At 39.5% G+C, this 13,376-nt stretch overlaps 1 protein-coding gene across 1 annotated transcript in view; it reads left to right on the top strand.

Moving 5' to 3' along the window:
- Positions 1 to 1,938: 1,938 nt before the first annotated feature.
- Positions 1,939 to 13,376, top strand: part of LOC100731971 (zinc finger protein 14-like) — a 60,598-nt gene continuing 49,160 nt past the window's right edge. The window contains exon 1 of the mRNA XM_063233838.1: positions 1,939 to 2,081. Coding sequence (XP_063089908.1) covers positions 2,079 to 2,081 — 3 coding nt within the window. The 5' untranslated portion in view covers positions 1,939 to 2,078. The remainder of the gene's footprint in view (positions 2,082 to 13,376) is intronic.

Here is a 13,376-nt window from a genome sequence, read left to right as displayed (position 1 = left end):
AGCTAATTGAGTTAACAAATATATTACATGGCTCCAGCCAATATGTTCTTTCTAGGAAGAGTAATGTCTTGAAAGAGGCAAAATTTCAATTTGTGAGGACAGAAAAATTACAGTGGGAAGTGCTTATGTTTTCCTGCTCACCACAAGGAAATGGTTCAGTGGATGAGTAGTGGGGCTGCACTTCTGACCCTCAGGCTTGGCAGTATGCTTATGTTCCAAAATGTTTCAGGTGGGGTTTGACCTTGAATGAGCAGCAAACTTGTGTGGAAGAGTTGAAATGTTGGCTTTTTCCATTTTTGCTCTTTTGCAGAATGTTTTTTTGATTTATTCCTAATGTTTTGTTTTCCTTTTATAGGGCAGATACTCATTTTCTTAGCTGAAAATTAATAGACGGAAGAAATACTGTGAAAATCTTCAGATCAAATCCAGGTATGTCATTGCCAAATACTGACCTATCAAACAACCAGGTGTCCCTGGGCTGGCCTGTAGTCTGGTTGTTTCTGATGTAAGGGAATTGTTTCTTTACTAGACTATTGGTTCTGGAACTTTTACAAGAAGCAGAGTCAGTTAGAAATATAACAGGTAGTGAAACCAAGATGATCCCTGAATGGAAAAAGAACAGAAATTCAGATAAGTTGCAGCCTTGGAAGAGACAATCCCCTCCCACTGTGGGGCAGACCTCAAGTTAAAACGCTAATAAAACACAACCACATCCTAAGGATCAACAATGTAAGTAGCTCTCTGTGACTCTGGGGAAGACAGGGGTCAGTACCCTGACCCATACAGAAGAGTCACTGCTGTTAAGTATGTCCACTTACTATGTTACACACTTCCCCATTTTTCCTCATTTACCTGAGCCATTAATGTTATTGTTTGACCACAGTTTTGTTCTGCCTTATGCTCAACTTGTGATTTCTCATTTTTCACTACTTTGGACCTATTTAATCTCATGAGTTAATTCTATGAAAGTCCCTACAGGTGCTGGGAATTTAGCTCAGTGTTATAAGCATTTATTTGACAAGTGTGAGGTTGTGAGTTTGATTACCAGTATCAAAAAAGAAAAGTGTCTAGAAAAGACAGTTTTTGGCATTCCGCTCAGGACCCCTTCTCTATCTCTTATACAGAGGCTTGCTTTTTCTCTATAAATATATATCACTATTAACCTCTATTGTTCCTAAAATTTATTCTTCCATTTTAGAGAATATGAACTCATATTTGACATATGGTAGATTAGTGAAAGGATTTTGCCCTAGATTCAATATTACCACAGTGGGGGTTGGGACCATGGGATGTTTACCTTGAGGTCTCTTCCCTCTTCCCCTATGACAACCTCCTTTTCCTTCTACCAGCAGCAGGAAAATAGTTCCAATCAGCTGCTGACATGTCACCAATGCCCACCCTAAGTGCAAACCCGGGTCAAAGGTTTTATATATATGTGTGTGTATATATATATATATATTTCCTATACCGCACGTCCCGATCAGAAGAGACCCAGCTGTCTTTGGTTGTGAGGTGAACCTCCTCGTCCTTAAAGGCCACTGTTTCTTTATATTCTTTTTTCTGTTTCCTCGTTCCGAAAACTCTATCAGTTGTGAGTTTCAGTCCCCGGTATCAGAATCTTCTAAACGCATTTTTGTGTTTAGAAATGTTCAAAAAGAATCTCCACTGAGTCCTCTTAGAAAATAGTGTCACCTCTGAGACCTTAGGGTAAAGTCTTTAAATGCAAGTGTTAGTAGGCAAGTGAGATGAGATTAACATTTTATAAGAGAACCTGGTCCAGAAGTCCCTGCCTTACAATCTTGCACCCGGGTTCCGCTCTTAAAGGTAAAGATTTGTTTCTGTTTTCTGGTTGGCTTAGAGAGCGCTCAGAGTATGCGTCAATCAATGAAAATGGAGGAAACTGTCTCAATGGTCCAATCAGAGACAGCAAGGGGGGAAGGCTCTTCCGGTGTCATGGCGCCAAAGTGCTTACCGCTAGCACACTGTGGAGAGGAGCTTTATTGGATGTCGTGCTTTCTGTGACTTCTACAAGCTACTGCCTGTATAAGAAAGACCCTAGGAGACACTCAAGCTGCGCAATGGTAACATTTTGGGACAGAAAGACTAAGTGGGGCAGAATCTGGAAAAGGTCTAGTTAGAATTGGTCGAAACTAACTGTGGTAGGTTAGAGCTTGGGATATAGCACAAAGCCTGACTGAAAAAGCAAACAATCCTGAGTTTGAAGCCCAGTAGCACAGGAGAAAAAAAACCTGTAACTGTGGTTTCTGGGGTTCCTGCTGTTAACTGCAGATCCTGATGAAATGTAAGATGGGTATTGAATCTGTATCTTTTCCTTTTTCCCCTTGCCTGTAGAAGGACTTACTAGATGTCCTGATTCTGAGTACTTTGACTTTTGTAGGGATTTTAGAATAGCAAAACCACAAGGTGAGGTGGGAGTGGGAGGAATGGGAACTCGCAATACAGAGAGGCCTCAGGTGAGACAGAATTACAGTCAGTCAATAAGATTATGAGTTAATTGCTCAATTAATTGATGAAATTGAGATCCACTAGAGAAGGTGGCAAGGGGGAGCAGTCCCTTTGCTGTAGGGAGATGGATTAGTGGCTTTCGTCTATCTCAAGGTGATGGATAACTATTGAGAATATCAATCCCTGGTGTTTATACAGGGTGAGGTTCTGCTTGTTTTAACTTTTGTTTTGAGATTTGGTCCACAGTGGGAAATTTTTGTTACCTCCATAGTGGCAGCATATCTGATCTTCTATACTGGTTCCATTGAGGGCCTGACTCTCTGACTGCGCATAATGTTTGTATTTTTTTTCAGCTGCCTATACCATTACTAGAGCAAGACCAGTTTTGAGTTCTCAGGACCTTTTACCGACGATGACACCCATTGCCCGAGTGCCACCTTGAGAAAACCACTGCTACATTTGCATCTGCAGCATTCTGGGAATAGGAAGGGTCTTGGTGAGATCCAAGCTCAGATGCAATTTGCAGGTGAATGCTGTAGTAGTGAGCTAGATCTCTGGTTTAATTCCAGTCTCCCACACAGCCGGAGCGTCTGAGGGTTGTAAATATCTGTGATGCAGGGTCTCATACACACAACTCTTCCTCAAATTTTGCTTTTTAATATTTGTCATAATCTTCTAAATTTCTACTATTTTCCTGTATTTCTAAAGCCGTGTTAAGTATTAAAAGTGGACCTGAGATTAAAAAAATATGTGGTGATGTGCCACTGCAGAGGGACACCGGCCAAACACTCAGTAAACTCCTGAGTTCCATATAGAGCAATGCCATGGTAATTTCAAATTTTTATTCTGTAACTGACAATTCTACTTACAATTAGGTTAAGTGAGTTCTGCCACAAAGTTAGAACACTAAGGAAAATGTAGTGGGTGTTAAAGTCTTAACACAGAAAGGGATAGTATAGCTGCCATAGACAACTTCCTAAAGAGGCGGCTTATTAAATCTTCATTGAGAGACTTCTTGTATTGGGACATTTACATGGACATATATATGTGATATATCTGCAAGCAGAATGGAGCCCTGGTGTCTTCTCTGTACTAAGGGCTATAATTCTTTACCTGATTGTTATTTTTCTTTAAATACAAAAGCAGTGCTTGAGTTATTCTTTCAAAGGAGTCCTGGAGTAGGGTAGAAGCCTGAAATGAAACAGGTGCTGCATATCAGTGTTTACGTATAAAGAGATTTTGTTTAGCAAGAAAAGAGTTCTGAAACTCAGATTGTTCTTAGGGTAAGCATGAAGGCACATTTGTGTGCTTGCTGGTTCTGTGAGCTAGGCAAATGTCACAGGCTTGAAGAAAGGAAGGAAATTTAATAATAAGGAACTATGCCTTCTGCTACCACTGGTCAGTTTATGGAATCATTTTTGAGTTTGGATCTCCTTTGGAGTGTAGGCTGGCTTCAAATTCATAACCATCTTTTTCTTCAGCCTCCATAGAGCTGGGACTACATGTATACATCACTGTGTTCAGCATATTTGGTTTTTTATATATTTTTTTGTTTGGGGACTGAACTCTGGAATTTTGTCTAAGTTTTTAATTCTCTAAAATTCTTTGAGATCAGGTCTTACTACATTGCCCTCTGTGGTGTGAATTTTTACCAGTATTTGTAACTCTTTTAATGCAAGCATAATACATAGGTGTCACTAAGCCAGTTAAGTTTGAAATATTTTTTTAAACCACGATGTACCAAGATTTGAATGCTTGGGTAAAATAAACATCACTGATGTACAATAATTCACACCTTTACTCTCAGGCACTTCGGGACTTTGATAAAAGTTACAACTGACCTGAAAAATTAAGAATGACCATCTTTCAATACAAAATATGAGTTCTAGGGATTATTTCCAGTAGACAGTAGCTTGTTTAACAGCAGTAAAAATTTTCTGCAAAATACACAAAAATTATCTAATAGGAATCTTACTTTCTTTTTAAATTTTATTGCTTTTGTGCACTAGTGATGTAGGGTGAAGTACTTGCTCATGACAGAGGACAGCAATGATGAATCACTGCTCTTCTGCAACAGAACACTGGTGCTGAACAACTGGTGATTACAGTGGAACATATTCAGTGAAATTCATGAGATTTTAGTATTTCATGTGAAATTTTTATTGTTTTATATATACATATATATATATATAGATAGATAGATAGATAGGTAGATAGATAGATATAGATATAGATATAGATCCCCAAACATGGATTAAGCAAATGTGTTGAGCATGTTCAAAGGATTTAATGTGTACAAGTAATATTTGCTCAATTAGATATATTCTGTGCCCTGTCAACACATTTCATTTTCAATTTCCTTTTATTTGATCATGATATTCTTTCTAACTCCACTAATGTCACTGGATCCACACCTTCAAGGCCTCTTAAATCCTCTATAGAACATGATACTTAAATTACTGTTTCTGTTTTGAGTGCTTTATTAATGAGTTCCTCCAAAATAACTGAATCAGGACAATAACATGTAGTATTTTGATAAAGGAACACTTATGTATTTGGGTTTATTTTTGGCTTTGAGTTGTTTTTAGGCTGATGATCCTTATGAGATCCTCCACTCTGTTCACACTGTGTGGCTTGCATGACACGACAAGGGGATAGGGTAGACATCTTTAATGCCCAGACATAAGCCTGAGCAGTTTGAACCCAAATCACCAACAATGAATCTGGCTGAAGATGTAGCACTTCCATTTGTAGTTCTAATTTATGTTGGTTTTGGAAACCTTTTTGAGTTTGGGTAAACTGCCTTGCCATGCCAGATTGCCTGCTCATGTAATGCTACTTCTGTCAGTGAGCTTTCAATTACCATGCAAAATAGCTGTTAGAATGTAAAAGGAAGAACATATTCATATAGATAAGTTCCAGAGGACGTCCTGCTAAAAGGAAATAATACTGCATATGCACAACATGAGGAACTCTTGTTACCCTCATTTCACCTAATAGAGAGAGAGACAGAGACAAGAAAGGGAAAAACAAGAATCGAATTTATCATTATAGAGTCTATTCCAGAGACCTTCCTCTAAAACATCAATATGTTAATGTCCTTAACAGAATCTGTATGATATTCTTTGAGACAACAATCTCCCTTGTAACAAAATGTGCAAAATTCAGCATATAGAGGATGTTTAGTACCATAACAGTTTTTCAGTATACAAAAAAAGGGTCATTTATTGCACTGGAATAATGTATAGTCTCACAAATGGATACCATGCATGCCATTCATTACAGTTTAAACTAACCTGTAAATCATAAATTGAAATATTCTGTGCAGAAAAATTACTGCATGGTCATATTCATACTTACCACCTGCAAAAAATCTGGTAAAATAGAAAATTTAAAGATAGTGCATCTGTGGGGTGTGCAAAAAGGGAGATGTTAATGAAAACTGAAGATTGTTCTCTTATACATACTAAAGAGTATCTGGAGATACACTGGTAACTCTGCTAAATGCTATAGCACTGCACATAGGATTGAAATTGGTTAGATAATAGATTTAAGTGTTTTCACATCCTCAAAGGTATCTTTATTATGTGAAAGATATGCACATGAGAGAGTTTGGGAAAATGCCTATGTAGACATATATTATATTTTAATTATTTATTTAATTATACTTTTCAAATGTATGCAGACTAACCAAGGTCTTACATTTCATTGGAGGGAGCTTTACCCACTGTTTACCCACTGTGTCCTGTTTACCCACTGTACACCTTTATTTTAGGGGCACAGTCACCACACTGAATAGAGCCCCCTGAGATCTGTTTGCCTGAGGCAGTTACTGAATCTCTTCAAGCTAACACAGTTAATCCGATGTAGTCCAATGTTCTGGGGGAAATGGTGGAAGCCAAAGATCAAGAGCAGTATTAGGTCCAGGAGGTAGAGTGTGTCCCTGAGGGGCCAGTAGATGTCTTCGGTTGTGGTATCTGCTGGTACAGGCCAAGAGAAGTGTGGTGTTTCTCATTACTTATAGGACTTGTGTAGGAAGTGGGCAACTGGACTGGCCAAGGTCTGATGGCAGCATGTGTTCTGCATGTCTGGTGGGAGTAACGCAGGAAGCTCACAGAGACCTGGGCCAAGGTTCCAGTGGGACATGGCATTCCTCAGTTCCAGCTGGAGTTGTGCCTATTTCTGGGTTTTGAGTAATGTTTCAAAGCTTCCAGAGTGCAGTGGGAATCACCTGGCCCACTTTTGGCTCATGGAGCAGACTGCTGGCAACTGCTTGCCACTTGGCCCTCACAGGGTGTGGGTCAGTTGTGCCTACAGGCACTCCATGTGTTCTTTGGTGGTTTGAGACACAGGGCATGGTCTTACTGCCTGAGAGCTAAGCTTTAAGGATTCCTCTTGCACTGGAATTAAGCCAGTGTGCAATCAAGGACCAGGACTGGATTCCAGAACCTGTTTGCTGCTTCACAAGCAGATTTTGAGATAATTAACAAAGAAACTCAAATTGCACATGCTTACATTTTATAACTTGTTTGCTTCTTGTTCTTACAGGCCCTCATGTTTTTATCTTGAGGTGGGGGCAAATGTTTCAAGGCCTGTACTCTTTCCAAAACATTGCCAATCATTTATGTCTGTGACAAAATGGAGTCAGTGTAGACTCTCTACATCTTCTCTCTTCTTTTTTCAGTTTAGGCTTTCTTACCACATTATAAGCCAGCATTTTAGGTATAAATATTTTTCTTAGGGATGACATGCATTGTAGTAGGCATCCCAATACTAATTATTCAGATAAGGACAGTAACAGCATAATGAAACATTATTTTAAGCAATTGATATCTGGTAACCACCCTTAAGGAAATTCCACAATCCAGTATTTAGCCCTTGGGACAAATATATCTGTTTGGTAAGTTCTTGTAAAACATGAAGTTTCCCACTGAAGGATTTTCTTTCATCAGACAAACTAAAACAGCATGTTTGAGCAATTTCATTGCATAAAACATCCAGCAAGAAGAGGAACATGCTCATGTCCATACAATATGGGCTCATAACAGGAACAATTACAAGTGCTGCTAGGAAGGCAAAGGCATTGAGTAGTACAATTTTCAATATGAGCACATAAAGCATTTGAAGTTGCTACATATGGAATGAACATTTTAACAGTATTATCAGGGATTTGAAGGGTGAGAGTGCCCCGATTTGGATAGTCAGCATATGTTATAATTGTTTATGGAATAGTGGATAAAATGGTATATTTAGGCAGGTTCCTTGCCTACCAGAATCAGACAAGACCCAAGAATGTATTTTGTTTCTGTCTTTTGAGCAAGACAGAAATGAGAAACATTAGCTATTTTTGCCAATTCAATCCAAATATTGTATTCCAATTTTTCCTGGAGGTTATAGGACTCTAGGTTACCCATGGTGGGTTGCAAAGCACATAGCAATAAAATAAAAATAAGCAATAAAGAGTTCATTGTCAATTTGGCAAATACCACCATAAAAAGCTTTTCAGTATTAGGCTCATTTTCAGGTGCATGGAGCAAGTCTTGTACAGAATGGATTAGCACCTTAATGTCACCCCAGGTCACTGGGTCAGCATTTGTCATCCTAGGTTGCTTTCAAGGCAGTGAGGCTTGATTCGGGGATGGGCAAAATGTGCCATCTCATTCCTTGCAGGTCAAATGCAATCAACAAGAATCCACATAGGATCTGTTGGCGATAACACAGAAGCACCCCCACTTCTCCAGATCAGCAAAGTCACTGGCCCCTGCAAGCCTGGATCTTGGGGTGTTTTAAAACAAAATGGAACCAACATAGTCAAGGAGACTAAAAGAGAAACAGTAGGGTTCAGCATAAATGAGAAGTCCACTTTAGTAAGTGGTAAAATGACATCAGTGAGATCAGTTCAAAGGAGTGCATGTGTGTGAGCATGTGTAAGTCCTCAAGATATAAGAGAAGTAGTAGCATTGATAATGAGAAGTAAAGTACTCCCAGATTAATGGGGCAAGAGTAACTATTCACCAATAAATACCTTGATGCTCTGAATGGCAACAAGAACCCTAGTGGGCAAAGGGGCTAAATGAAAACTAAGTAAGGCAAGAGGTCAGTCCTTTGGGACTCAATACATCAAAACTGTGGTAAGTGTGTGAGCAGTGCTCTGAAGGGCCTGCCAGAAGCAGAGTCAGAGATCACATCATGGGATCTGTGTGACACATTAAAGCTTTGAATAGAGGAGCTAGCTGTTGAGGGTGGAAAGGAAATTAGAGTTTTACCCAATTAAAGGAGAGTCAGCAGAAGCACACACCTGAGAGGACCTGGAAGTCAGCCATGTGGTGTTCTTCTGTTCCCTAGCCAAAGGTGGCAGAAGCATCCTGGCAGAGATGCCAGGTGTGCAGGACAGAGATGGGAACTCCAGGCTCCACATGCAACAGTTTGCCTAGCTTTTTCCAATCCTCCACAATGAGTGTTCCTCCCTCACAATATAAAGGACAATAATCATGAATTTTTCACAAAAGTTGTGCTAAATTACACTCAGGGAGCACATAGTTCACCTTCTAAGGACAAAAAATTAGTTTTGCCTAATGTTTCTGCTGCACTTCAGACAGGGGATTCCCCATGACTTACCAATGGATTTTCTGAAGAGTATGAAGTTACTTGTAAGGGGCTGGATCCCACCCCAGGAACACAGTGTAAGCAGATATCTCTGCTGTTGAGTCCCCTTTCAGGCATCAGATATTGGGGTTCTGCAAGAAAAGGGAAAACAAAGGGTCACACACACTAAGGTTCAGCAAAGTGGCTGCTGCCCAGCCAGCCTATGCAAACAGCTTTTAAGATAAAGAACAATAAAACTTATATTGTGTTTTCTTAGATTATAAAACTCATTTGTTTCTTGATGTTACAGGACCTGGTGTTTTTACCTGTGAGTGGGGGCAATGTTTCAGGGCCTGCACTTTTCCCCAAAATATTGTTGACCAGTTGTGTCTGGGACAAAATGGAGTCATTGTGGTCTCACTACAATCCTATATACTTTTTGACCCAACCAGTTGTAAATTAGAGTATCACATGACTCCACATTATTTTTCTCTCAGAAACATTTGTGTTTAATGGCAGAGAATTTCAATGTGTGTGGACGAAATTACTAGGCATGCAGAGCTTATAGTCTCAAGTCTTTATGTGTCCCCGTGGCATTGCTGGATAGTAAGCAAGCAGATCAAGCATGGGGCTCCATTTTATCATGTAGTTTGGCCCACATCCCTGGCTATGTGTTTAGCATCAGATTTCAGGTCGTTTTATGACTGAATGAAGTAGCAAACTGTTCTCACGGGAGGTTCAATATTTGATTCCTGCCATCATTTCTCTTTTACAGTATACTACTATACTTGAATTCTAACTTTTTCTTTATGAAACAATTATGTTTCTGTAGGAGAAACATATTCATCTTGGCTTAAAATGAAGTTTCAGGTAGTGTGAAAATCTTGACAGCTTGCTTCACTCCCAAATATTAATGCTTTAATCTGTTGGCCCACCTTCTATTAAATTGTGTCCTGGCCTGACCATGACTCAAGATATTTTCAAACATTAGAAGACTGATTCTTTGCTAGGACATTAACGCTGTAATCTTTTGAACATATCTGTGACCCATTTTCAGTGACAGCCCACTGAGTCTTTAAGAAAACATGGGGAGATCTGAAAAGCCATGAAAGTGATGTGAGAATTCAAAGGAAGCTTTAACATCATTGGTGATCTATCTTGACTAGGGTGCTTTGGCCAAGTGTGCAGTGAACTCCTCTTGCATTACATATTCAACAACCCAAAATATTTTCACATTATTTCTGTCCTACTCCTACTGCCAGTAATAAAAGCAGAGTTTGTGTTTTCACAGTAATGTGTGATTTGGTCAAATATTAAAGGAGAATGTTAGGAACATTTTTGTTAGAGAAAACAAGAATATTGATCCCTAGTTTTTTGGAAGCATCATGAGTGAGTGGCAATGTGGCTACTGAAACCAGAGTGGATTACAGATAACCAGAGCACAGTACATGCTCCATTGTTTAATGGCTAAGTTCACCATGTAATGTGGTGTATTTAACATGACCATTTGTAACTTAGGCACTTAAACCCATTTTTTTTTTATCACACAATCTTCAAAGTGTAAGAATCCACACAAATCAGTGACCACTCAACAGGTTGTGTGAAAGCAAGGAAGCATATAATTTAACTCCTTCACATAGGCAGAGGGTAAAAATTGCCAACTGCAGGGAACAAAGATTTATGAGCTTTTTTACAGAGCTTCAAAGAAGGCAAGGGCCATTAGGTGGAAAGCACTCAGTATATGTTAGTGGGCAAAGTTCTCTGGATGTTTCATCCCTCAGTGGGCAACATCCTTGAGGCATTTTGCATAAGTGCTTTGGTGTCTTCAGATATCTAGTTGCTTGCCTTCCATATCATGTTTTTCATCCTTCTGTGTTTGCTGAGAGCACTGGTTCTGAAATGAGAGCAGTCTCTATGCTGGCATATAGGTTGGCTATTGAGATAGTCACTTCCAAATGGCACCCTTTTGTTATTTTGTATATATTTCTGTCTTTTTGTTATTATAAACAAATGAAGAAAGAAGTAGTAAAGGAGAGACAGATGCTGTTCCTCATGACTGCTTCCTGCATGGCTAATGGGCTGAGTGGGCATCCCAGTGGGAAGCAGGACCTTGAGGAAATGTTTCATACTGGTGGGAGCGAAGGAAAACATAAGTCAGTTAGTGATTGTCTGATGTGGTGTATGAATTGTGAGAGACCTCTGAAAATACAGCAGCCAGAGAAGAGGATGATTATACAGCCAAACAGTCCTGAGGAAAAAGCCATGATCCATCCCCAGACATTAGTCCAAGATTCAGACATATATTGTCTTTTTTCTGAGGCCACTTTACTAAGCCTTTTGATTTCATCTTGTGTCATGCCTAATTGGTTTATGTAAAAGCAGTAGCTTTTTCTTAGATGATATGTAGGTTATGTTTTTCAGCCATTAAGAGGTCTAAGCTGCTTTGGTTGTGAAGAGTCACTGATTCACAACAATCAATTTGGGATTGTACATTCACAGTGGTTTTGGGTATGTCTTTAAGGTTTTGAGATAAATCTTTAAATAAGGAATGGTGGGTGAGAGAGAGTTTGCCAATCCGGCTATTCCTGTTCTTATTGTAACAGTGATTGTCAAGCCAGAAGGAAAGAGACCAACTAAATCGCATTGCACTGCTGTATCTGGGACTTCACTATAACAGACAGCTCTGGTTTCTCAGGCCTATGCCTATATTTGTTGTATCTTATGCCTCTTTTCCCATCACAGTCCAGTTGAAGAGAAGGCAAAGAGAGCTAAAGATGCCACAGAGGAAGAAGATCCCTTGACTAGGGGGATAAAATTGATTATGAGTTCCAAAATGTTGTTTAAATGTAATCTGCTAAATATTTAATTTGCCTGACAGTACAGCACCTCTAACTTGTTGAAAATGTCTTCTGTTTAACCGAATCTGAGGATCAGCTATGGTTTGGTTTTACCAGTGGGTTAAAAACTGCTTGATATCTACTAGCTGCTCTGTGAAATGATTGAAAGTGAGCACATGGAGGCAGTGAGAGAGCATAGGAGTCTGAGAGCAGGCCTTCTCTGGATTCATATCTGCACAGGGGAAATGACAGAAATTTCAGAAACAAGAGACTAGGTTAAAATATGAAGCACTGTCACTGTGTGGAGAGGCTGAGAAGAAAAGGAATTGACTGAGAGTTTTAAAATCATTTAGTGATTAACTTGACCAATTGAGACTAACAGCTTGCAAAAGCCAAAATGTTAAGGCTGGTACATTACCCCTTTCAATATGATCAGTGAGAAGAAACTACAAGGCAAAAAGGAGAGACATGCCTCCCAAAGGCTAGTTTGTATAAATAGGGATCCCAGTGATGGTAAGATTTCTACTGGCTTAGACCTGGGGCAAAATGGATGTGGTGCCACAAGTGCTAGCTGATGTGGAGTCCCAGAGGCAACAATCTTCCTTCAGAATATGATTTGACCAGTTGAGTGAGCAGTGGGAAAGCTGTTCTGTTGTGTACAAACACTTGAACATATGTGGGGAGATTGGTCTGAGGGCATTTGTGGGCAACAGGGAGACGATACTAGTGAATGTGATTGTGTACATAGGGTTTGTGTACATTCCATCCTGCAGGCAAAAAGCAACAGTTACTGTGCTAACAGAATGTAAAGGAGAACCCATAGGAAAAGGTCTTGGAAGAACAGTGTCTGCTCTGCCTTATTTGTCATGGGCCTCCACATAAAGTATCAAAAAGGACAACGGAAAGAAAGCAGACAAATAGTGTTACTTTCTATGCAGAGAAATCACACATTGTAATATGGAAAAGGTGATCATCTATCTAGTTATACAAAGAGTGGAGATTAGGAGACTGATGGAGATACAAGGTCAAATCAGCATAAAATATAAAACTAAAAGAAATTTTAAAAAATCAGCATAAACTGATTAAAAATAGATAAAATGGCATGATGTACTGACACAGGGCACTGGGCGGCTTTCTGGAATTTTGATCAGCCTGAAGGATGTTGAGGAGATTACTTGCATCTTCCATGGAGGGGAGAGGTCAGGTGAGTTTTCAGCTGGACGCAGTTGTATTCTGGAATAGTGAATCCACTACAAGGAGTATTGCACATGGATCACCATTGAAATGCTATAGAGGACTCTGAAGTGTCCCTTCCAGTTTGCCTGTGGAGATTAAGAGTTTAATAAAAATCATTTTATTAGCCAGGTTATCCTGGTTAGGCAAGTGTCAGAAGGCAGGTGAAGGTTAGTATCACATTGCATTTCTTTTTGGACCTATTGTAAACCTGGAAGATAATCTCCAATGCCGTGGACTTCTGGGCTCAGATCT

The sequence above is a fragment of the Cavia porcellus genome, unplaced genomic scaffold, assembly GCF_034190915.1.
Source record: "Cavia porcellus strain 051 isolate PalLab524CR breed Dunkin Hartley unplaced genomic scaffold, mCavPor4.1 scaffold_23, whole genome shotgun sequence".
Classification (NCBI taxonomy): domain Eukaryota; kingdom Metazoa; phylum Chordata; class Mammalia; order Rodentia; family Caviidae; genus Cavia; species Cavia porcellus.
Note: the sequence above shows the minus strand (reverse complement) of the source record. Positions and strands in the feature narration are given on the sequence as shown.